Source organism: Arachis hypogaea, chromosome 14 (assembly GCF_003086295.3).
Source record: "Arachis hypogaea cultivar Tifrunner chromosome 14, arahy.Tifrunner.gnm2.J5K5, whole genome shotgun sequence".
Lineage (NCBI taxonomy): Eukaryota > Viridiplantae > Streptophyta > Magnoliopsida > Fabales > Fabaceae > Arachis > Arachis hypogaea.
The window spans coordinates 141,695,551-141,720,153 of NC_092049.1; the positions used below are offsets into that span (position 1 = coordinate 141,695,551).

Here is a 24,603-nt window from a genome sequence, read left to right on the forward strand (position 1 = left end):
GGGGTAGCAAAAAATATCTAATCTTAACACATACATAAAAGAAAGGAATTATTTAAATCTAAATCAAAGGTTTCCCAGAGGTTAATTAACCATCTTAATTAACTTGCATATAGTAATTGATTATATTATTATACTTAGTGAAGGGTGTATGTGCTTGAGTTATGATTATGGATCATATATTTATAGAGTAGTGTTCTTTAATTTATGGACTAAAGTTCAATACAGAAGATATATACAGGAAAATTGCTTAATGAACCAGTATTAATTCTTGCCGTGAGAATATTTGTGGAAGCGAGAAATCAATGTATCTTTGTGAATTAAGTTGCTTTAATTTGGCAATAAAGCCGTTCTATTCGAGCTTGGAGTATATTGAGAAGTTGGTGATCATTGAATGTAATATTATGTTTTGGAGTATCTGAGTATTGATTCCAAATCACAGCTTCAAATGTTAATTAACTATATCTTATATGGAATTGCTAATGTTTTTGTTTTCTTGTATTCATCATTGTACAAAATGCAAATGAAACTTGATACCCTGTAGTCCGACAATCAAATAAAATAAACACAGAAGAAAAGCATACAAAATTAAATTTGGGCTCTGGCTGTTGATGGAATCCTACGATGCACGGACACTGATACGGACACGGACACGATACGATACGGGACACGCTGACACGCGAATTTTAAAATATTACATGACACGGAGACACGTATATATATAAAATATAAAGTCTTTTTTAGATAAATTGTAATGATATTTTGATATTTTATTGATATTAAAATATAAATTAAAATTTTTAATTATTTTTAATGTCTTATTTTAATTATATCAAGTATTTAAAATATTTTTTTAATAAATAATAATATATATTATATCTAAATTTATTTTAAGAATATATGTTAAGAATAAGACTGGACACACGGATATGTGGTTGTATTTAAGTGTGTCGGACGAGTGTCGTGAGTGTCGTGTTCGAAATGTGTCCGACACGCGGACACGATAACTCAGCGAAGTGTCCAAGCAATAACATTAGTAGTACTACACACATAAACATTAAAGCAACAACATCGTAATAAAACTACATATCCAAGGAAAGATATTAAACGGTAATCAAGACATACAGAAAAACAAAGGTCGAATGTTGATGATGAATATAACCTCATCACTCTTAGTCACGGATGTGAGGAATGTTGCAATATCGAATCTGAGGCATTGCTCCTTTTTCTACTTTCCACCTGCCATCTACCATGTCAGCCCCACACTGTAGTACTCGAAGCTGTGGGAAGTCACCAGCTACGCAATCAACATCGCCATATATGCCTCTGCCACCGAGTTTCAAGATTTGCAGGTTGGCAAGCTGTCCCAGGGTCTTTATTATTCTTGCATCCAGTTGACCAAAGGATATGGTAATCTTGGTAAGACTTGTAGGATACGCATTCCGATCTAATGGAAGTATCGCGATGCCAAGTAGCTTTAGCGTTCGGAGTTTGTTTAGGCACTGCAAACTGTTCTCTAAGAATTCTTTTTCTGGTGCCTCTGGCAGCTCTGTCACCTCTCCACGCAAAGTTAATTTTGTCAAGTTGGGGAACATGCCCTTTTTTAGGACGCTTGCTGTTCTTGCATTAAGACAGATGTTATGCAGTGTTTGAAGATTCTCCACCTTTGTTTCTCCAATTTTCATCTTCGACATTGATGCTCCTCCAGACCATCCTTTAAATATCTTCGTCGCTTCTTCCATTTTCATCCTCTGCATTATTGATTCTATTTGAGTCAATTCTCTAAATATATCATCACAGTTTAAATACACATGCCTGAGTGACTTGAGTTTCCATATTTTGTTTGGTAGAGTAATAGAGTGTTTAATCCATAAGTATAGCGTTTCTAGATTCCAAAGGTTGCATATAGAAGCTAAAACTTCATCTCCAATTGTTCTAGAAGATGCTGTAACTTTCAAAAACCTTAGATGGATCAATGTCGTCAATCCACGAGGTGATAAACATAGCCTCACTTGGTTCATGTCCAATACACGAGCCAACTTGAAGCCATTCTTTATCTGTTTCCACCCTTCTGATTCATTCTCCCAGTAAGTGTTTTCACCAAACAGAAGCAGAGAGCGTGCAGATGATTGGTTATCTTCGGTTAGCCTCAGTTCTCCTCTATACTGGAGAGACATCCTACGAGAATTACACTTAATAGCATCCAAATTTGTGCACACTTCCATAAATTTATTTTCCCTACTCTCTGAAATGCATAGGTCACGAAGAAGATCATGGACTCGACATGTCTTCACACCACCATCAGTCCTCCTACTTGCCACTTGCACCAAGCTCCGTTCCACCAGCTTATCTAAATACATGTCAGCAATATCTTCTACTTCTGGTGAATTTGATGGTCCAACTTCTTTTTTCTGAATGAACCCTTCAGCTATCCACAGTTGACACAATCTTCTCACATTGATTTCATAATCTTCAGGATACACTCCCAAATAAAGAAAGCATGGCTTTAATGTTTGAGGAAGGTCATCATAGCTAAGCTTCAGAATATTGGTCACAATTCGATATTCTTCCTCCTGAACAAGATACCAAGAAACATTATTCTTGATTTTAAGCCATTCTCTTGGTGACCTCTCTTTTTTGGCAACCATACCGGCTAACACAATGATGGCAAGTGGCAAACCTTTACAAGCATTAGCCATTTCTTTTCCAGGAAGTTCAAGTTCATGAGGACATTTTTCTTTACCAAACACCTTTTTACAGAATAATTCCCAACTTTTACTTTCGTCAAGAAATGGAAGTTCGTAAGTGAAGATTGCTCTTGTATAATGAGAGATATCTTCAATACGTGTGGTTATCAATATTCTACTACCATTGTTTTCATCAGGAAAGGCTTCTTGCAACTCGTCCCACACTTGAATATTCCAGATGTCGTCTAGGATTACCAGGTATTTTTTTCCACTCATGCATTCTCTGACTTTTCTTTTCATTTTCTCTTTATCATTTAAATCTTTATACTCCTCTGAGGATAACCCCAAAAGCTTCAAAAGGCTCAGTAGTAATTCTTGTGCTCTGTAATGGTTGGACACAAAACCCCACACATGACACGGGAACATGCTCTTGATCTTCTTGTTGTTGTAGATCTTTCGAGCAAGAGTGGTCTTTCCCAAGCCACCCATGCCTAATATGCAAACAACTCTACGACTCGAATCTCCTCTTCTGGCGAGGTGGTTAATCACCTCATCAGAGTCATGCACCAAGCCTACTACCTCCTCTTCTTCCACATTCCTCCTTTTCGCAATCAATGAGTCTTTTGCAAATTCTTTGTTTCCATTATGACTTTCAAAATCACCTTGTTGGATGCCATATTTAGACTTGTTTTGATAAATCTCATCGATCCTTCTTTTGATGCTGTTAATCTGATCACTCACCTCATGGAACATCATCACATGGTCTTTGCTGTGGAAGAACTTCCCCAACATGTTTCTGCTTCTTTGATTGTTGACATTGACGACATAGGTGTCTACTACATCTTCAGCTTGGTATGCTACATTTCTGATTTGGTTCACCACTTCTTTCACAAATGGATCCTCACGCTTTCCTTCAGAACTCTTGATAAAGATGTTCATGAACTTCAGTTCATCATTTAGGGACCTGATTTGATCTTTTACGCTAGAAAGCAAAGTCACTTCACTAACAAGCAGCCGTGACAAGTTGTCCAGTGCAAAGTTAACAACACTATCAATCATTTTTTATTTTCGGATCCTATGAAAAAATTAAAGGAAGATTGTTAATTAAGTGTATTAAGAAAGAAAGTAAGATCATCCATAAGAAAAAAAATGAATAAAATATAAATATTAGATAGAAACAAACATACATATATGATGGGTTAATCATAATTGATAATCAATGTCATTCAATCTCATTTTTTTACTTGACATGAAAATAAATTAATCAGATAATGAGATAATACTTAATAACAAGAACATACAATATTGTGAAATTTATAGTATTTTATATATCAAATTAAAAGAATTTAGAAACAATTTTTTTTAAAAAATAAATATTTTATATAAATTAAATATCTTATTTATTATTTACTTTTAATTAACATTAGGATAAAACCTTCAACAACAAAAAACGACACAAAAACTATTTTAAAGAAAATAATGTGCACTTTATGATAAAAACAAAGGGTAAATTACCAGAATAAACCAATTGAAACCCAAAATTATCCAGATCTTCCAAATCAAACATGACTACTGAATGTCCCAAGATCCATTTCTATATAAATCAAATCTATTAAATTCGATTTACGAAACCAATACTAAATCGAATTTATTAAATTTGAATTGCATACAAATTGACATATATTTATAAATCGAAACAAATAACTTCGATTTGTACATACATGTAAATCGAAACAAAGAGATTCGATTTATATTTGTTAGGAAATCGAATCTATTACATTCGATTTATACACGTGAACAGATGCCATGGTAAATTGAAGCCAACAGTTTCGATTTAGTATGATGATTTAATTCGAAACCATTAGTTGTGTTTATTAAATATAATAATTTTTAGTTTAATTTATCAAAAATAAATACTAAAAGTTTATTTAAAATTATCTTTTAAAAACTAATTTAATAAATTATTTAACAATATAATTTCTTCCTTATAACTCCGCCTATGTTACACTTGCGGTATATAGCCGGTCCCAAGCCCAGATAAAGGAGGAGGGTTGTGTTAGGTCTTCGACAACCAACATAAAAATATAGTCGAACCCCCATGATATGAATCAAAGACATTATTGCGCTAAAGCTAGGTCGTTGCCCGGAAGCAACGCGCTGTATGGCTCGAGTACGGTGTCAAATGAGCAAGAGCCGCTGCATCGGTGCCCGAATATAGTGTTAAATGAGCAAGGATTCTCGCGTTTTCATGAACGGACAAGGGTAAATAAGCTAGTTCACAAAGTAAAAGGTAAAGGTTGGAGCGACAGAAGGTTGAGATTTAGGACATGGAATATAGGCACCCTAATAGGAAAGTCCATGGAGGTGGTGGACACCATGACAAGGAGGAAGATTAACATTATGTGCCTACAAGAAACAAAATGGGTTGGTGCGAAGGCTAGGGAATTTGATACTTCTGGTTTCAAACTTTGGTATATAGGAAAGGTGAAGAATAAGAATGGGGTTGGAATAATTGTGGGTAAGCAGTGAAAGAAGGACGTAGTGGATGTTAAGAGGGTGGGAGATTGGATCATCTCTATCAAACTTGTGGTGGAGGGAGGTGCTTTCCATGTGATTAGCGCCGATGCACCGCAAGTGGGTTCGGACGAACAACACAAGATAATGTTTTGGGAGGATCTAGAGAGTTTGGTTCAAGACATACTTTTGGGAGATAAGATTTTCTTAGGAGGAGATTTAAATGGCCATGTTGGGAGAGAAGTGACTGGATATGTGAATATTCACGGAGGCCATGGTTTCGGGGTGATCAATGCCGAGGGTAAAACTATTTTGGACTTTTCCTCAACCTTTAATCTTCTCATCGCAAATACATATTTTAAAAAGAGAGACGAACATCTTATAACCTATAAGAGTGGCATGACAAGCTCTCAAATTGACTTCTTCTTGTTGAGGAGAGTCGACCGAAAATTTTGCATTAATTGTAAAATTATCCCAGGAGAGAGTTTGACAACACAACATAGGGTGCTCGTCATGGATTTACGCGTTGAGCAAAAGTTGAGGAAAAGACATCATACGAAGAACCCAAGGACGAGGTGGTGGCAGATGAAAGGTGAGGAACAAAGAAGATTCCTAAGACGGGTAGGAGAAGCGGCAAAGTAGGATGGGAATGAAAGCGCGAAAGAGATGTGGAGGGAGATGGCAGAAGTTATTAGAAGAACAGCAAAAGAAAGCTTTGGTGAATCTAAAAGAATAGGACCAAGAGACAAGGAGTCATGGTGGTGGAATGCGAGTGTACAAGATAAGATAAAGATAAAAAGGGAGTGCTTTAAAGAGTGGTCTCTATGCCGCAACGCAGATAACTGGAAAAAATATAAGGCGGCTAAGAAAGAGACAAAAGTGGCTGTAAGTGAAGTAAGAACAAGAGTATATGAGGGCCTCTACTAGTCTTTGGGCACGAAAGAAGGAGAAAAATGTATATATAGAATCGCAAAGAGCCGTGAAAGAAGAACGAGAGATTTGGATCAAGTTAAGTGCATAAAGGATAAGGATGGAGATGTGTTGGTTCAAGAGGAGAAGATTAATGAAAGGTGGAAGAGCTACTTCTACGAGTTATTTAATGAGGGACAGAAGACTTTTCCAAGCCTTGGTCGATTACGCACAAGGGAAGAAGATCAAAACTTTGACTACTATCGGAGGATCCGAGACTTCGAGGTAAAAGAGGCTCTAAAGCAGATGAAAAATGGCAGGGCAGTAGGACCTGATAATATCCCGATTGAGGTTTGGAAGGGTCTTGGAGAAAAAGGCATCAACTGGTTAACCAAGCTTTTTAATGAGATTTTAAGGGGGATATACAAAGTTGCGGAAACTATAGAGGGATCAAGCTTATGAGTCATACCATGAAGTTATGGGAAATGGTGATAGAATGGAGGTTGAGAAAAGAGACACAAGTAACAGAGAACCAATTTGGATTTATGCTAGGCAGATCTACCACTGAAGCGATATACCTTTTAAGAAGGATGATGAAGAGGTATCGTAGTAATAAAAAGGGATCTACATATGGTGTTTATTGATTTGGAAAAAGCGTATGATAGAGTACCAAGGGAGGTCTTATGGAAGGTTTTAGAAAAGAGGAGAGTAAGGATCGCATATATTCGTGCAATTAAAGACATGTATGATGGGGCCACAACTAGTGTGAAGACTCAAGGTGGTGTGACAGAGGAATTTTCTATTGGTATAGGATTACACCAGGGATCATCCTTAAGTCCATACCTTTTCACATTAGTCTTGGAAGTACTCACAGAGCACATCCAAGATCCTGTGCCATGGTGTATGCTTTTTGCCGATGATATTGTCCTTATGGGAGAGTCAAGGGAAGACCTAAATAAGAAGTTGGAGTTATGGAGAGAAGCTCTAGAAGTGTATGGTTTGCGCATAAGCCGTAGCAAGACGAAATATATGGAATGTAAGTTCAGTTTGAGAAGGGAAAACCCTAATATAGAGGTGAAGATTGGAGAAAACAGCCTACGAAAAGTTAAAAGTTTTAAGTATCTTGGGTGCATCATACAGGATAATGGAGAGATTGAACATGATGTAAATCATAGGATCCAAGCAGGTTGGTCAAAATGGCGGAGTGCATCTGGTTTTATATGCGACAAAAAAGTGCCTTTAAAACTTAAAGGTAAATTCTATCGCACCGCTATAAGATCGGCTATGCTTTATGGTACGGAGTGTTGGGCAGCTAAAGGGGAGCATGAACATAAGCTGAGTGTGGCAGAGATGAAAATGTTGAGATGGATGAGTGGTCATACGCGATTGGATAAAATAAGGAACGAAGATATAAGGGAGAGAGTTGGAGTAGCACCCATTGTGGAAAAGATGGTTGAATCGCGTCTTAGGTGGTTTGGACATGTGAGAAGAAGACCGATAGAACATCCAGTCAGGAGGGTGGATGAGATGGAAGATGGACAAGGGGCGAAAGGCAGAGGAAGACCTAAGAAGACCATCCATGAGGTGGTCAAACGAGATCTATATGTAAACGGTCTCTCTGTAGACATGATACATGATAGAGCACAATGACGTCGTTTGATTCATGTAGCCGACCCCACTTAGTGGGACAAGACTTTGTTGTTGTTGTATAATTTCTTCCTTATAATCTTGAAAGTTATTTTGACTCATTTACAAGCATTTTTTTAAGTAACAAAAAAAAAGGAAGAAAAGAGCTATCAAAATTTGTTCAAGAAAAATGGCATGCCTCTCTTTCTCTCTCATCTATCTTTCTTTTAATTTCAATAGCTTATCTATGAATAAATTTGCAGAAAAATAAAGATTGTTGAATAATTTAGTAATATATAGAAATTGAACGAGTTTGAATTTTGTTAATTTAATAGTTATTATTGAAAATTATCAACATCAATAATAATAATAATAATAATAATAATAATAATAATAATAATAATAATAAAAAGCAACCGATAACTCTAAGAAGAGGTCATAAGAAAATAACTAAAAGAGTCTTGAAAGATTCACTAGAAAATTGTGTGTGTTCAAGAGAGATACACAGACATAAGGTTTTATTCTTTTGCGCATGCAACTTCGAAGAACCGGTAATCTTGAAGATTTCTTAGTGTAAAACACAACTTCATAGCTACTTTATAATTTTTTTTATTTCCCAGAAGGTAGAAATTTAGATGAAGTCAACCTCATATGAAATTGATAGTTGAGAGTCGTTAGATGAGAATTCAGTCAAATCAATTAAATTATTTAAAGACTCTCAACTATCTCTCAACTATCTGACTACACCTGAATTTATATAATTCGTGGTAATTCAGTCTAGTAAAAATAAAATAAAAAAAAAATGAACGAAGAAAAATAAATAATAGTTATAAGTATGTAGGAGCAATTTGTTGAAGTACTTGTTCTTCTGTTGCTATATGAATCTCTCACTCACACCCTTCTTTTTTTTCCTCTTTATCAATATTTCAGATCTTCTATGTTCGTACATCTATATATGTCATATGCATATCTAAGTTTATGATCTTAATATTACCTTTACAGTAATAATATAATATATTTGCAATAATGGTTCTTCTTTAATCTTTGTATAGCAATCTACATAAACATTTTGAGTAACTAATTGTTAGGCTTCATTTTAAAAAAAAAAAAATCTCTTTCTCTTAAAAGAAAATATAAAAAAAATAATGATAAATCTGAATAGATGAATGAGTTAATTCGTCTTATCTAGATTCTTCTTCATGTCAAATATATGGATCTTTTGAATAGCCATATGCTAACTTAAATCTTGTACTTTGTTTGTTTAAAATACATTTTTTGTCAAATTTTATTAATTAACCACCAACACATCTTTGTTTTAGAAAAAATTCAAGCAAAAAAAAGAAATCAAGTAGTAGCATAGTTATTACATATCCAATTATACTCACCGAACTATGTATAGGTGAAAAATCTTGAAGCACAAGGTGTGTCGATTGTATCTGTATCCTTATTATTCAAATGGAATATATTTCCGAATTTCCCTAAAACAATAAAGAAAGAAAATATGAAGTGAATCAAATCAATCAAACATATGAGAGAAAATAAATGATCAGCACGTACCAGTAATTAAGAGAGAAGGCAGACATAAAAATCTGTGGAAGAAGAGCAAGCAAGACACAGAATGAAACTATGAATAGGGAGGCAACACGATTTCAAGCTAAGAAAGTAAAGTCAACTCACTTAAAAAATTCATTGGTATAAAAGAAATTGAAGGTAATTGTGATATTATAATAGAAATAAAAAGTACTAATTCAATTAAATTATCTATGCACAAGTGGATGATTATAATAGAAATGAAAAGTATAAAAATGTGCATTATTACACCTAAACAAATATACATTATTGTTAAGGTCAACGCATCCCATTAATTAATTATGACATGATTGAGCAGACCCAAGTAGATGCATGTGCAAGTGTTAATTAATTCATAGTGGATTGTTTGCTATGAAGATGATACAACATACATGCTTATTGTAACTGTATGTTTTAGGACTAATTATTGAATTTTATGGTATTTTTTGAGTTTAGGCTTTTAGCTAGACATTCTTTGGCATGCACATTGATTCTTCAAGTTACTGATAAAGTTTGTTGATTTCACAAATCAAGTGGATGGATTGAAATCACAATGGCGAAAACATATAAAGCAATTAGTTGTCATTTTTATCACCAAAGGTAGCAACGTTGCAAGGAGAAACTTTCTTTGATATTACGTCAAAAGTCAATTTTTTTGTGTCATGATTTAAATTAGGGTTTAACTAACCTCTCTCTTTAAAATACAAGTTAAGAATGTTAATAATAGAAAATTTTAAATAATTTACTTTAATAAATACACAATAAATATATTGATAATTTAAACTTTACATTATTTTTTTATAAAAACTTTTTTAATTAGTAATTTTATTATCACAGCCCAAAATGAGCCATGACCGGCGCTCAGGAAAATAGTCCCCTAGCAAGTCTAACCGACTCAAATATAAGTTGAATAAGAAAGTTACAAATATTATACAAGTTCTAAAATAAATAATTATACACTTATAACAAAATTAAAATAATTAAAAATAGTTGGATCATGCCTCTGTCGTATGGAGCATATATACATCTAAAAACTCGTCAACAAATAAGTACTCATTGCAGATCGTACATCTTGAATTGAAAGCCTCACATAGACAAGTAATTGTTCCTGAAAAATACTTTTAGAAAAACAGGGTGAGTTTTGCAACTCAATGACTAGACAATACATCTATAATCGGCATGAGACCATATAAACATTATATCAAAATAATTTTAATTAGAAAATAATACTTGATAATAATAAGTGAATCAATAAGAGAGTTCTCATACAGAAATCAAATCAAAAGTCCACACTTGAGCGGCTTCACCTCTATGGGTAGCCCTTTCCTCTTGTGTTTCCTAACAGAATAACAGATCTAGCGTGTGGTCTACACGTTAGGCTAGCAACACCCCTGCTAGCTGGAGTCTGAGTTAGATGCATCTAAATTAACGTCATAACCACCATTAACTACAGTTTTCTAATACGAGCCTCCCAAACCAATTCAAAACATATAATTTCAAATACAACAAATCCTTGATCTTTCAAATATATAAGGTATAGAATCAAATCAAATCATATTTTACTTTTTCATCAGAAATCTTTCCAATCATACTTCTCAATCATAAGAAATTTCAAACATATTTCACAATCTTTAAAGTAAGTGAGTACTAACAATTACTTCAATGCTTCAAAAACAGATTTTCAAGTAAAATCAAACATTTTAGAATGATACAAAATTTCATCAAAAATATATATAGTTTAAAAAAAATAGATATTCAAGTAAAATCAAATATTTTAGAAGTGCAAAACTTCATCAAAAATATATATAGTCTCATGTATAGTTCCGAAAGCATAAACTTCATAAAAACGAATTATTTAAATAAATCAATTATACTAATCAATTTAAAATCATTCAAGACAAATATAGTGAGTATAATTCAAAGATCATACTAGTTATAGATCAAAATAATTATAGATGCACAATCAAACAATTATAAATATAAAGTCTACTCACAATTTGGTCTCAAGGGACCGAAGATACCGAACCCGGAGTGCCAAAATCCAAGGTGAGGAGGATTGAAGTAAAATGGAACGAATGAGCGTAGGATTTGGATTAGGGCAGCGACAAGGTGGAGCTGCGATAGTTTGGGTTATTGACAGGAACGGTTTAGCTCCAGCAGCACCAACAGTTCCATTAGCAACCAAGGTTCACCCGAACGACGACTGGTGACAGAACAACCCTCTATTCACGACGGCTCCTCTCGCACATTCTGTTTCTTTCTCTTCGAGCTCTCTCTTCTGTCTCAATGATGGCGACGGCGACTTGGCATGGCAGCGGTTGAAGCTCAGCGGCAACGTAGACAAGGCGCGGCGGCTGTCCGTCCTCGTCTCCTCTCTCACGCTCGTCCCCTCTCTCGGATGCATCTCTCGGTTCTAGCCTCTGATGACAACGCGATGGCAACGAGCTGGACGCGGCTAGCAGCGACGCGACAAGACACGAATGGCGAGCTCCAGGCCGGCGGTGACGAGGTGTGGCCCTCTCTCTCCTCGCGTGGACAGCTCCCTCCTTCCTCCTCCCTTCTCTTCTCGCGGTCTCCCCTCTCTCTTTCCCTTTTCTTTCTTTTTCTGTTGAATTTGGGTGTGTGTGCTGTGAGAAAGAAGGTATGAGGTGAGTGAGGGTGTGTGCGGCGGTAAGAGGTGAGTGAGTGCGGGGCTAGAGTTAGAGAAGGAAGAAATATACTTAGGAGTGGGTCCCACGTCTTATCTTCTTTTTTTTTTTTTTTTCTGGTTATTACATTTATCATGTGTCCTAAAAATATATATTAGCTAAACCCGTTTCATAAAACTTAGATATATAGTGAAGGAGGTGAGAGTTAAACTCATAATTTTCTTCGTATAATGACTTATAATAAATGAAGCAACCACTAAACTAATTAGTTAATTTAATAATTTAGAGCATTAGTTTTTTATTTTTTATTTTATTAATATGTATGAAATTCGAAATGATTGAATTTTATATTTATTTAAAAAAAATTGATATTTCTGTAGATAAGATAGGATAGGGTTTAGAATTTTAGAGTACGGGTAGGGTTCTCAACCCACAGATAAAATATGATAGAGTTTTAATAAAATTTTCAACTCGCAAGTAGGGTTAGAGTAGGATACAAACCCTACTCTCTACCCTACTCATTGCCAGCTCTATATTACACAGTTTACACTCCTCTCTCTAACCATTTGGGATCATTAATTTCCTTCCAATTTCAGTTTCAGATCTTCCAAATCACATCCAAAAAATTCTTCAATCACAATATTAAACATGTCGGTAATACTAGAGAGACAAAAAAAAAGGCAACCAAAACTTATCTTATTTATCATTCATTAATTATTGTAATAATTAATAAATATTAAATAAGATAAGTTAGGACTATTTTTTACTAATTTTCTTTAGTTACCAAATATTTCTATAAACATACAAATTCTCTTCAAACAAGCTAAATAAGTAAATAGCATCCAAAAAACTTCAGAACATTATTAAACCTAAAAAAATCTTAAATTCTTCCAACCCTACCTAATCATAAACCTACAAAAAAGAAAAAGTCAAAAAGTCAAAAAAAAATCTCCAGAACTTTAGAATCAGAGCATCACATAGCATTATCTTTTATTATGTTATAAGAAAGGAATTATCTAATCTAAATCACATATTTAATTCTCAAAAATTGATTAACCATCTTTATTAGTTTGCTCATATATATATTTGAAGACTTGAAGATGAAGGATGTGTTTGTGAGTTATTATTGGATCATGTTTACAGAGTCTTCTTTACGGACATAAGTTTAATTGTTAAATGCAACCAATAGCATTAGTTCATCATTGTGAATTAAATCGCTTTAATTTGCTAATCCGGTCTCTCTGTTCTAAAATGTCAGATTATTAGAGATTAACAAGGAAACCCTTTACTTTGTGAATGTGGATGCTCTTTATCAACATAGCAATCTTTCTTTCCTTCCATTCAAACACCTTAAATAGCTTCAATTTCATTTTACTAAGGATATTGTTGTCTTTGCAACTATTGGATTTCATTCCTTGGAAAAAAGATCTTCAAATTCAGTATGAAATGCATCTGAATCCAAACAATCAACACCAGTAAATTGAATAATATACAATTCATTTCACTCCACTTTTAAACAAGAAAGAGAACTATTATGGGAATTGAAAACCAGGAAAGTCACACACTATTAGTAATGAAAAATAATGAACTATAATCTGAAAACACACGGAAGCATAGAAAAATTAAGAGAGAAAAAGACAAATAGGTCCCTAACCTTTTGTCCCGCGGACATTTTTGTCTCTGACCATTGAAAAATACTTTTAAGTCCCTGACCTTCACATAATTTGGACGGATCAGTCCCTTTGTTCAAATGCCTTCGTCAGGGACTGATCCGTCCAAATGCCTCCGTTAAGGACTGATCCGTCTAAGTTTTGTGAAGGTCAGGGACTTAAAAGTATTTTTCAATAGTCAATGCAGGGCAAAAAGTCAGGGACCTATTTGTCCTTTTCTCTTAATGACTGTAGATGATGAATATAACTTCAGTCTTGATCACGGTTGAGCAGGTTTTCAGGGTCGCAATATCGAATATGTGGCATTCCTCCTTCTTCTATTTTCCACCTGCCAGGGAGCCTCTTGTACAGTTTCACACGTAGCACTTGAAGCTGTGGGAAGTCCCCAGCCGCGCAATTAACATCGTAATGCATGCTTGCTAACTCTAGATTCAAGATTTGCAGGTTGACAAGCTGTCCCAGAGTCTTGATCAATCTTGAGTCTATTTCGCAGTGGCGTCTTATGGTAATCTTGGAGAGACTCCTGGGATACACATTCGGATCTAATGGAAGCCTACTGATGTTATGTACCTTTAGCGTACGGAGTTTGTTTAGGCACTGCAAAATCTTCTCTAATATTTCATCATTTGACTTATTTAGATGTTGCCATAAACTTAGTTTTGTCAAGTTGGGAAACATGCCCTTGTTAAGGACACTTGCTAGTTGTGAATCGAGATGAATGAAACCCAGAGTCTGGAGATTCTCCATACTTGTTTCCCCATTTTCTACACTCAACATTGATACTCCAGTACAATCCCACTTTGCATACAGTTGGCGAAAATAAATACGCCTCAATGACTCCAGCTTCCATATTTTGCTTGGTAGAGCTAAATGATCGGAGTCACGATGAAACTCTAGATGCAACATTTCTAGATTGCAAAGGTTGCATATACAAGTTAAAACATCACCTGCAATTCTTAGAGAACCTACTATCAGTTTCAAATACCTTAGATGGATCAATGACTTCAATCCACTTGGTTGTGAATGTAGCTCCACTAGGTTCATATGCAATACACGAGCCAACTTGAAACCATTCTCTATCTGTTTCCACCCTTCTGATTTACTCTTCCAGATAGTTCTTTCACCAAATACAAGCAGAGAGCGTGCAGATGATTGGTTATCTTTGGTTAGCCTCAGGTTTCCTCTATACTGGAGAGACATCCTACGGGGATTACACTTGTTAGCATCTAATGTCGTACACACTTCCATAAACTTATTTTCGCTGCTCTCTGAAATGCAGAGGTCTCGGAGAAGATCATGGACTCTACATGTCTTCACACCCCCATCAGTTCTCCTACTTGCAACTTGCACCAAACTCCGTTCCACCAGCTTATCTAAATACATGTCGGCAATATCTTCTACTTCTGGTGAATTCGATGGTCCAACTTCTTTTTTCTGAATGAACCCTTCAGCTATCCACAGTTGACACAATGTTCTCACATGGATTTCATAATCTTCAGGATACACTCCCAAATAAAGAAAGCATGGCTTTAATGTTTGAGGAAGGTCATCATAGCTAAGCTTCAGAATATTGGTCACAATTCGATATTCCTCCTCTTGAGCAAGATACCAAGAAACATGATTCTTGATTTTATGCCATTCTCTTGGTGACCTCTCTTTTTTGGCAACCATACCTGCTAACACAACAATGGCAAGTGGCAAACCTTTACAGGCACTAGCCATTTCTTTGCCAGGAGGTTCTAGTTCAAGAGGACAATTTTTTTTGCAAAATACCTTTCTACAAAACAATTCCCAACTTTGAGTTTCATCAAGAAATGGGAGTTTGTAAGTGAAGGTTGCTCTTGTATAGTGAGAAATATCCTGAACACGTGTAGTTATTAATATTCTGCTACCCTTGTCGTCATCGGGAAAGGCTTCTTGCAACTCGTCCCACACTTGAGTTTTCCAGATGTCGTCTAGCACTAGCAGATATTTCTTTCCACTCATGCGTTTTCTGACTTCTCCTTTCATTTTTTCTTGATCATTTAAATCTTTACACTCCTCTACAGATAATCCCAAACACTTCAAAAGGTTTATTAAGAGTTCTTCAGCTCTGTAATCATTGGACACAAAACCCCACACACGACACTGGAACATGGTCTTGATCTTGTCGCTATTGTAGATCTTTCGAGCAAGAGTGGTTTTTCCCAATCCACCCATGCCTAGTATGCAAACAACTTTACGACTCGAATCTCCTCTGCTACCGAGGTGGTTAATCACCTCATCGGAGTCATGCACCAAGCCAACTACTTCTTCTTCTTCCACATCCCTCCTTCTTGCAAGCAATGAGTCTTCTGCAAATTCTTTGTTTCTAAAATGACTTTCAAAATCACCTTGTTGGATGCCATATTTAGACTTGTTTTCATAGATATCATCGATCCTTCTCTTGATGGTGGTAATCCGATCATTCACCTCATGAAGCGTCATCACATGGTCTTTGCTGTGGAGTAACTTTCCCAACATGTTTCTGCTTCTTTGATTGTTGACATTGACGACATAGGTGTCTATCACGTCTTCAGCTTCGTATGCTACATCTCTGATCTGGTTCACCACTTCTCTCACCACGGGATCATCGTGTTTTCCCTCAGAACTCTTAATGAAAATGTTCATGAACTTAAGTTCTTCACTTAGGGGTTTGATTTGATCCTTCACACCTGAAAGCAATGTCACTTCACTAACAAGCACCCGCGACAAGTTGTCTAGCACAAAGGATACAACAGTGTCCACCATCTTACAATCCTAGGACAAAATTGAGAGGACATTGTTGAGTGTTAGGCAAGCAAGAAAGCAAAATCATCTATGCAGAAGGAAGTCAATAAAATATAACATAATATTAGAGAAACAAAAAAAACAACAGAACTTGCTTTAATTAGTATTCATCCACAATTAATGAAACAGACCTGCTACACATACAAGTTTTTTTGGCATACAAGTTTATACAAGTTAATCTTAATTCAATAAAATTCACTTTTATAATGCAAGAAAGAAAAGGAAGAGTTTGAATTATACAAAATTTATCAATATACATACACCAAAAATTTTTAAATAATACAATATAAATAATTTGTATAAACTTGTATGTATAAATAACTTATATGTGAAGAATAATTCTTAATGAAAATAAATATTAGATAGAAACAAACAAACATATATGGTGGGTTAATTATAATCCATCATCAATGTCATTCAATTTCATTTTCTGACTTGACATGAAAATAAATTAAGGAGATGATGAGTGAATATTTAATAACAAGGACAATATTGTAAAATTTATACCATATTATATCAAATTAAAAGAATTTGGAAATAATCTTTTTTTCTAAGAAATAAATATTTTGTATAAATTAAACATCTTATTCACATCTACATAGCTCATGGTAATTCAGTCCACTAGAAATAAAACTAAAAAAATGAGCGAAGCAAAATAAATAAGTAGATATCGATACTTATTAGGGCCGTTTGGAAACTCTAGAAGTAGTTTTTTTTCATTTTTAACTTATAAAAAGTAGTAGTATTAATGTCGGGTGCAATTTTTAAAACCAAATTGCAACTTTCTAAAAAGCTATTTTGGAGCTTATAGAGAAGTTAAAAAAAATGACTTCTCTCATAATATTTCTACTTTTCATTACATTTCTTTAAAATAAGCACTTTTAGAGTTAAAAATCTAAACACAAAATAACTTATTTATAAGTTACTTTTAACAGAATCATTTATTGTTTAAGTTATTTTATCAAAAGGAGCTTAATAAAGTTAGTTACCCAAACTGGACCTTACTGCAGTTATAACTAGGAGCAATTTCTTAAAAAATTTGCTTGTTCTTATTTTCCTTGTTCTGTTGCTATATCTCTCCCTTACACTACTCTTCCCTAGCTATCTCTCTTTATCAATTATTTCAAATCTTCTATATATGAGTAAGTTTATGATGTTAATATTACTTTTACAGTAATAATATAATATAGCAATGGTTCTTCTTCTTCAATCTATATAGTAAGCTTCATAAACAGTTTGAATAGCTATTTGTTGGGCTTCATTTTTCGTTAAAAAACCTCTTTCTCTTAAAGAAAATATAAAAAAGAAATAAAAATAAATGATAAATTTGAATAGCCTTATGCTAACTACTTAAATCTTGTTCTTTGCTTGTTTAAAATACAATTTTTTTTTTGTCAAATTTTATTAATTATTTGTTAGATAAATTAACCACCAAACAGATCCTTGTTTTAAAAAAAAATCTGCCAGAAAAGAAAAAATCAAGTATTAGCATAGTTATTAATACATATCCAAATACTCGCCAAACTATGTATGATTCACCAATAAGTGAAAAATCTTGAAGATCTGTATCCTTATTATTCAAATGGAATATATTTCCCAATTTCCCTAAAACAATAAAGAAAGAAAATATAAAGTGAATCAAATCAATCAAATATATATGAGAGAAAATAAATGATCAGAACGTACCAGTAATTAAGAGAGAAGGCACACATATAATTAACCACATAAGAACTAAGAAGTAAAGTAGTAGTGATTGTGTGTTACATTACATATAAAAGCTGGGAAGAAGAGCAAGACATACACAGTATGAATAGAGAGGGTAAGATAAGACGATTTCAAAAAAGTAATGTCAAGTTGCTTAAAAAATTCATTGGTATAAAAGAAATTAAAGGTAATTGTGATATTATAATAGAAATGAAAAGTACTAATTCAATTAAATAATCTATGCACCAACACTAGCTTAGTGGAGTACAGTAGACTAGTAGAGTGTTGTCGTTACTCGCATGCAGAGTTAAAAATTTGCATTTTTACGCCTAAACAAATTTACATTATTGTTAAGATCAACTTATCCCATTAATTAATTATGACATGATTGAGCAGACCCAAGTGGATGCATGTGCAAGTGGATGTTAATTAATTCATAGTAGAATGTTAGCTATGAAGATGGGTACAACAGGAGGGGTAATGTTAGGGAGACAAAAAATACGGTCAGAACTTGTCTTATTTAATATTCATTTATTGTCGCAACAATTAATGAATGTTAAATAAGGCAAGTTATGATTGTTTTTGTCTAATTTTCTTTGGTTACCAAACATTTCCGCAACAGGAAATGGATCCTCTCTAATTTTTTTAACACCTGAGCAGATGAAGTGTTATCTCTTATCAGTTACCATTAACTTTATAAGTAGGACCAAAAATAAATATGAGAGAAAAAACAATAAAGGATAAGAGATTACAATTAACACCATCCAGTTTTTTCTTCACTAGAGAGGATCCGCTCCGGAGTACAATATACATGCTTATTATTGTGACTGTATGTTTTAGGACTAATTCTTGAATTTTATATGTTTTTGAGTTTAGGCTTTTAGCTACACATTCTTTCGTGTACCTTTTTCTTTTACTTATTGGCAGGCACATTGATTCTTCAAGTTACTGATAAAGTTTGTTGATTTCACAAATCTAGTGGATGAACTGAAATCACAATGGCAAAACATATAAATAAAGCAGTTAGTTGTCATTTTTATCATCAAAGGTAGCAACGTTGCAAGGAGAAACTTTCTTTGATATTACCGTCAAAAGTATTTCTCTTAGAAAAAAATTTTGGTACAAAAACTAACAAGGGAAAATGAGTATGTTGACTAATTTAAAAATAAAGTCAATTTTTTTGTGTGTCATCGTTTAAATTAGGGTTTAACTAACCTGTCTTCTTAAGGCAGAAGTTAAAATTGCTAGTAATAGAAAATTTTAAATAGTTTTCTCTAATAAATGCATAATAAATATATTGAAAATTTAAATTTTATATCGTTTGTATGAAAAAAATTAATTAATAATTTTATTATGGGACAAATTGCAGTATTAAACCAGTTTGAATGAGATATTACATGATTCAACCAAAATCGAAAAATAAGACATGGATCAACCAAAAGCATGTATTTATGTAATTCGAACTAAAAACAATAGTAATTTGAATCAATGCTGTTCAAATTATGAGGGAGTATGCATGCTAGGTAATTCGTACCGAACTGATTCGAATCATGCATGGGGCAGTTCGAATCACTCTTATTCGAATTATATGGTGAGCAATTCAATAGGCAGTTCGAATCTAGCTGATTCGAATTATGTATATATAATTCAAAATTGGCTGTTTCGAATTAGGAAGCCCCATACGTGTATAAATATGGTGTGAACGTGAATTGAGTTCATTTGAGTGAGACAAAATGGCTAGTGAGAAGAGTTGTGTAGTGTTGGTGCATTATAGAGGGTCGATTAAGAGAAAAACACGCTCTGGTGTGAAGTTCACTGATAAAGATCCTCTAAGTACTTTTATGAGACCTACGATGAGATTCGATAACTTCTTGAATTCTATAATACAGAAACTTGAGCTGCAAGGCGTGAAACGGGTTCAGAAGTTATTCTATCGCATTCCGATATCAGTGCTTAGAGATGACGTGAAGTATGATTCTTTCATTATAGGAAGTGACGAGGATTTGCAGGTCCTGTTCCATTGTCGTCGGCAGTTTTCCGAGGTCAGGACACCTGAGTTGTTGACAAAGTTGGTTGATGTGGTATCTAGTTCGGGAGGTTCGGATCGGAATACCCAAACTCTAGGCACGGTAGCCGGTTTTAGCTCGAGACCTGTTGGTGCATCTTCGTCCGTGCCTGTGAATGCACCTCGGGACGAGCCTGTCGCTTCCCCGTCGTTCGCTGTTGATCTCAACTGCAGTGGTGGCGGAGAAGTTGGTATCGTGGAGAGGGTGTCGATTTCTTTACAGTGTGGGGCACCGGCTGGGATGGGTGATGCATTGCTGGATGATGATGGTGATGATGATGTGGAGGTAACACACCCAGCAACTCCTAGAACCATACCCACGCTGGCCGACCACCCTGGATGTATGTTTGAAAATCTGTTAGGCAACCACTGACATAATGTCCATCGATCGGCAGTCCTAACTGGTATGCCACGTCCTGCAATGTAATAGTGCACTCCTCGAATGGCATATAAAACGTGTGCGTCTTCGGACGCCAGCGCTCAACGAACGCACTGACCAGGGGCTCATCCAGTCTGAACCATCTCTCGTTCAGCCCCGTAAGATGGTATAAGCCGGCCATCTGTAAGTACGGAACGTACCTCTCGCCCAGACGCATACCCTGCTGCCGTTGCACTAACATCATTCACTAACAAAACCACTAACACTACTACTAACAAAACCACTAACATCATTCACTAACAAAACCACTAACAAAACCACTTGTATGGCAATCCTATCTAACTTAGCAACGGTACATAATGACTACCATTCTAACACACCAAAGGTAAAAATATATATTAAAAAAATAACTTATTCGCTCATATTTTAAAAGAACAAGTTCGTACTGACCTCTTCATTGATAACACCAGCTATATGGACTACTCCATCCAAACGATAAAATCGATCCGGATTATCCCCCATCAGCTAAATATTCTGCTCAAGCCTTTGTTGGAATTGTACTGGGTTGTTTTCTCTGGGATTTGGTGGGGCGTGGATTTAGAATAGTAGTTCGAATAAGGTTACTTCGAACTCTTTATATAGGGAAAACAGGGGGTAATTCGAAACAACCTGTTTCGAATTACTATGGTCACGAAATTCTGGACTAGTTCGAATGATGCTGTTTCAAATTAGTGTGTGTAATTCGAATCAGGGTGATTCGAATTAGTGTACATTAGTGTGTAATTTGAATCAGGGTGATTCGAATAAGCGTGTGTTAGTGTGTGTGAATCGAATCAGTATGATTCGAATTACTATGGTATGTGTAATTCGAATAGCTCTAATTCGAACTATATAAAAAAGTGCTCTTAGTAAAACCTAATAATATTTTTTCTTTGGTGGAATTGTGTAAAACAATCCTCTATTTGGTTTATATGCGTCATTTGCCCTTTTATTATGTGTCCAAAAAATACATGTTAGCTAAACTATTTTAAGTTTATATGTCTTGGTGATTTGAGTTTTCATATTTGGTTTTTAGTTATGCTAAGTAATCGAAAAGGTATGTATAATAAAAAAATACGATAATATCAGAAAAACAAAAAAAAATAGTCAAAATTTATTTTATTTAACATTCATTAATTATTAATGAGTCATAATATTTTGATAAGAGCGTGAATAACACACATATTACACTGGCTGACACTCTCGAATCTCTAACCGTTTAGGATCATTAATTTCCTTTCGAATTTAGCTTTAGTTCCTCCAAATCACATCCAAAAACTTCCTCAATCACAATCTTACTCATTAAACATGCAAATTCTCTCCAAACAAGTAGCATCCAAAAAGCTAAGAAAATTATTAAACCTAAAAAAATCTCAAATTCTTTCAATCCTATTCTAATCATAAACCTACATACAAAAAAGAAGAATCAAAAAATAAAAATAAAAAATCGAAAAGAACTTTAGAATAAGAGCACTACATAACATTATCTTTTAGGCATAGAGGTACGTTACAAGAAAAGAATTTTCTAATCTAAATCACATATTTAATTCTCAAAAGTTGATTAACCATCTTTATTAGTTTGCTCATATTTGAAGACCTGAAGATGAAGGGTGTGTTTGTGAGTTATTATTGGATCATGTATGTGGAGTCTTCTTTACAGACATAAGTTTAATTGTTAAATTCAACCAATAGCATTAGTTCATCTTTGTGAATTAAATCGCTTTAATTTGCTAATCCAGTCTCTCTGTTTTAGGGTTTCGCCAAATTTTCAATTAAGTCTCTATACCTTTTTTCTTTTAAATTGTGTCCTTGTATTAAATTTTTTTTTTTCAATTAAATCTCTTTTAGCAATAATTGACTTAATTTTGTAAGGACCCAATTAAAAAAAATTAGTACAAAGATCCAAATAATCAAATAAAATAAAATAAACACAACAAAAAGCATACAAAAATTAAACTATTGGGCTGGCTTGCTTGGCTATGGATGGCATCTAAAAATGAACCCATAACATTAGTAGTAAAACACACAAGAACATTAAAGCATCTCCTCAATATTGGCATAGTTAGTTTACATGGTGATGGAAACACATATCTAAGTGAAACATACTAAACGACAATCAAGAAATATGGAAAAGCATAGAAAAATTAAACTTGAATTGCGTTGCTTGGCTGTTGATGATGAATATAACCGGTGAAGACTAGCATTAAGTTGTCTTCATGTGAAGATCATAGTCCAAAACCATTTGATGATTTAACATATTTGATTAAATTATTATATAACGATTATTGACTATTAACCTCACCTAAAAATAATTACAAGTTGAGTTTTTACCAATATAACCTCACTCTGAGACATGGTTGAGAGGAATGTTATAGTGTCGAATGCGAGACATTGATGCTCCTTTCCTCTATGTTATGGTGAACCGATGAGAGTTTATTTATAAAAATATTTCTGAGTGATTTGTGCTTCCATGTTTTGCTTGGTAGAATAATAACTTCATCATGCCATAAATACAACGTTTCTAGATTCCAAAGATAGCATAGAAAATCTTTGTAGAAAATGTTTGGACTTTCAAATACCTTAGATGGATGAATGCCTTCAATCCACTAGGTGATAATAGTAGCCAACTTGAACCCATTCTTTATCCATTTCCACCCGTTACTCTGATAGCTATTGTTCTACCTAGAGGCTCTAGCTCAAATGGACACTCTTTATCTCCAAAGATCTTCTTGGAGAAGAGTTTCCAACTTGTTCATCAAGAAAAGGAAGGTCATACACAAGGGTTGCATTGCTATATAATGCTACTTCTTTTAGACGACTTGTTATGATTATTCTACTACCATTTTTGTCGTTTGGAAACGCCTCTTTCAACTCATCCCACATTGAGTTTTCCAAATATCATCAAGCTCTACCAGATACTTTTTTCCCTTCAAGCATTCACTTAACCTCTTCTTCAGTTCATCCACACTCAAATCTTTACATTCATCTATGGATGATTCTAAAACATTTCAAAAGGCTTAAAAGTAGATCTCTAATTTTATAATCATTGGACACATAACTCCATGCACAACAATCAAACATGCTCTTCACCTCATCTTTATTGTAGATCTTCCTAACAAGGGTGGTCTTTCCCAAACCACCTATGCCTATTATGGAAACCACGTTAAGATTAGGATCTGGTTCCATGAGCTTCTCCATAACCACATTGAACTCATGCACCAATCCTACCACTTCTCTTTCTTCCACATCTCTCCTTCTTCTCTGATCTGGAGATACTCCACACCACCTGCTCCGTCCTTTTGTAGTACCACTATGCTCATCAATGCCATACATGACTTTGTTTCTATATATACCTTTAAGAGTGGACTTGATTGCTTTAACCTGAGCATTCAACTCATGAAGTATTGCCACGTGGCCTGTGCAGTAGAAACACATCCTCAACTTGTTTAAGCTTTTGTGCCTGGCAACATTAGCAACATATGTGTCAATGGCATCCTCAGACTGGAAAGCCACTTGTCTAATCTGGTCCGCCATCTCTTTCACCGATTCGTTGTTGCGATTTCCCTCAGAATTCTTCAAGAACGCTACCATGAACTTGAGATCATTACGCAGAGAAGTAATATCATCTTCCATACTAGAAAGTAACTTCACTTCACCAACAAGTAGCCGTGACAAGTTATCCACCGCAAACGAAACAATGCTACTCACCACACTATCTGCCATTTCAGTTTCCTCCGTGAAAAATAGGATATATATGTTAAAGGAAAAGTATAGATTACCAATATATTATCTGCCAACTTATTACCAATAATAATTAATTATTATATTTTAAACACATATATAAAGAGATACATCCAAAAAATATATCTATAAAGACACTTCTATTAAACACGGCCATAAAAAATACATTTTTATTAGACACATCCACGAAGACACTTCCATTAAACACAGTTATAAATAAGAGTTGGCAGAAGTTAACAGAAACGCT

The 24,603-nt window shown here is 34.5% G+C and overlaps 3 protein-coding genes across 3 annotated transcripts; all 3 read right to left on the reverse strand.

Moving 5' to 3' along the window:
- Positions 1-900: 900 nt before the first annotated feature.
- Positions 901-9,487, reverse strand: LOC112798144 (disease resistance protein RPP13-like). Its single transcript, XM_025841329.3, has 3 exons — positions 9,291-9,487; positions 9,119-9,211; positions 901-3,759 (listed from the first exon to the last, which is right to left on the reverse strand). The coding sequence occupies exon 3, from the start codon at positions 3,741-3,743 to the stop codon at positions 1,170-1,172; it is 2,574 nt and encodes an 857-aa protein (XP_025697114.1). The 5' UTR covers positions 3,744-3,759; positions 9,119-9,211; positions 9,291-9,487; the 3' UTR covers positions 901-1,169.
- A 4,229-nt stretch (positions 9,488-13,716) lies between these two features.
- LOC112795478 (putative disease resistance RPP13-like protein 3) lies at positions 13,717-18,305 on the reverse strand. The gene is made up of 2 exons (XM_025837408.3): positions 18,115-18,305; positions 13,717-16,398 (listed from the first exon to the last, which is right to left on the reverse strand). Exon 2 carries the CDS (start codon positions 16,387-16,389, stop codon positions 13,870-13,872), a length of 2,520 nt encoding a protein of 839 aa, XP_025693193.1. The 5' UTR covers positions 16,390-16,398; positions 18,115-18,305; the 3' UTR covers positions 13,717-13,869.
- A 5,177-nt stretch (positions 18,306-23,482) lies between these two features.
- On the reverse strand, positions 23,483-24,338 carry LOC112795480 (disease resistance protein RPP13-like). The gene is made up of 2 exons (XM_025837409.1): positions 23,699-24,338; positions 23,483-23,613 (listed from the first exon to the last, which is right to left on the reverse strand). The coding sequence occupies exons 1-2, from the start codon at positions 24,336-24,338 to the stop codon at positions 23,483-23,485; spliced, it is 771 nt and encodes a 256-aa protein (XP_025693194.1).
- Positions 24,339-24,603: the final 265 nt, after the last annotated feature.

What these genes read in the sequence shown, in the direction of transcription:
- LOC112795478 (XM_025837408.3), bottom strand. Translation starts at nt 16,389, where the DNA reads ATGGTGGACACTGTTGTATCCTTTGTGCTAGACAACTTGTCGCGGGTG.
- LOC112795480 (XM_025837409.1), bottom strand. Translation starts at nt 24,338, where the DNA reads ATGGCAGATAGTGTGGTGAGTAGCATTGTTTCGTTTGCGGTGGATAAC. An exon ending in CAATAAAGATGAGGTGAAGA is followed by an intron (nt 23,614 to 23,698) that starts GCATGTTTGATT and finishes GAAATGTTTTAG; the next exon opens with AATCATCCATAGATGAATGT.
- LOC112798144 (XM_025841329.3), bottom strand. Translation starts at nt 3,743, where the DNA reads ATGATTGATAGTGTTGTTAACTTTGCACTGGACAACTTGTCACGGCTG.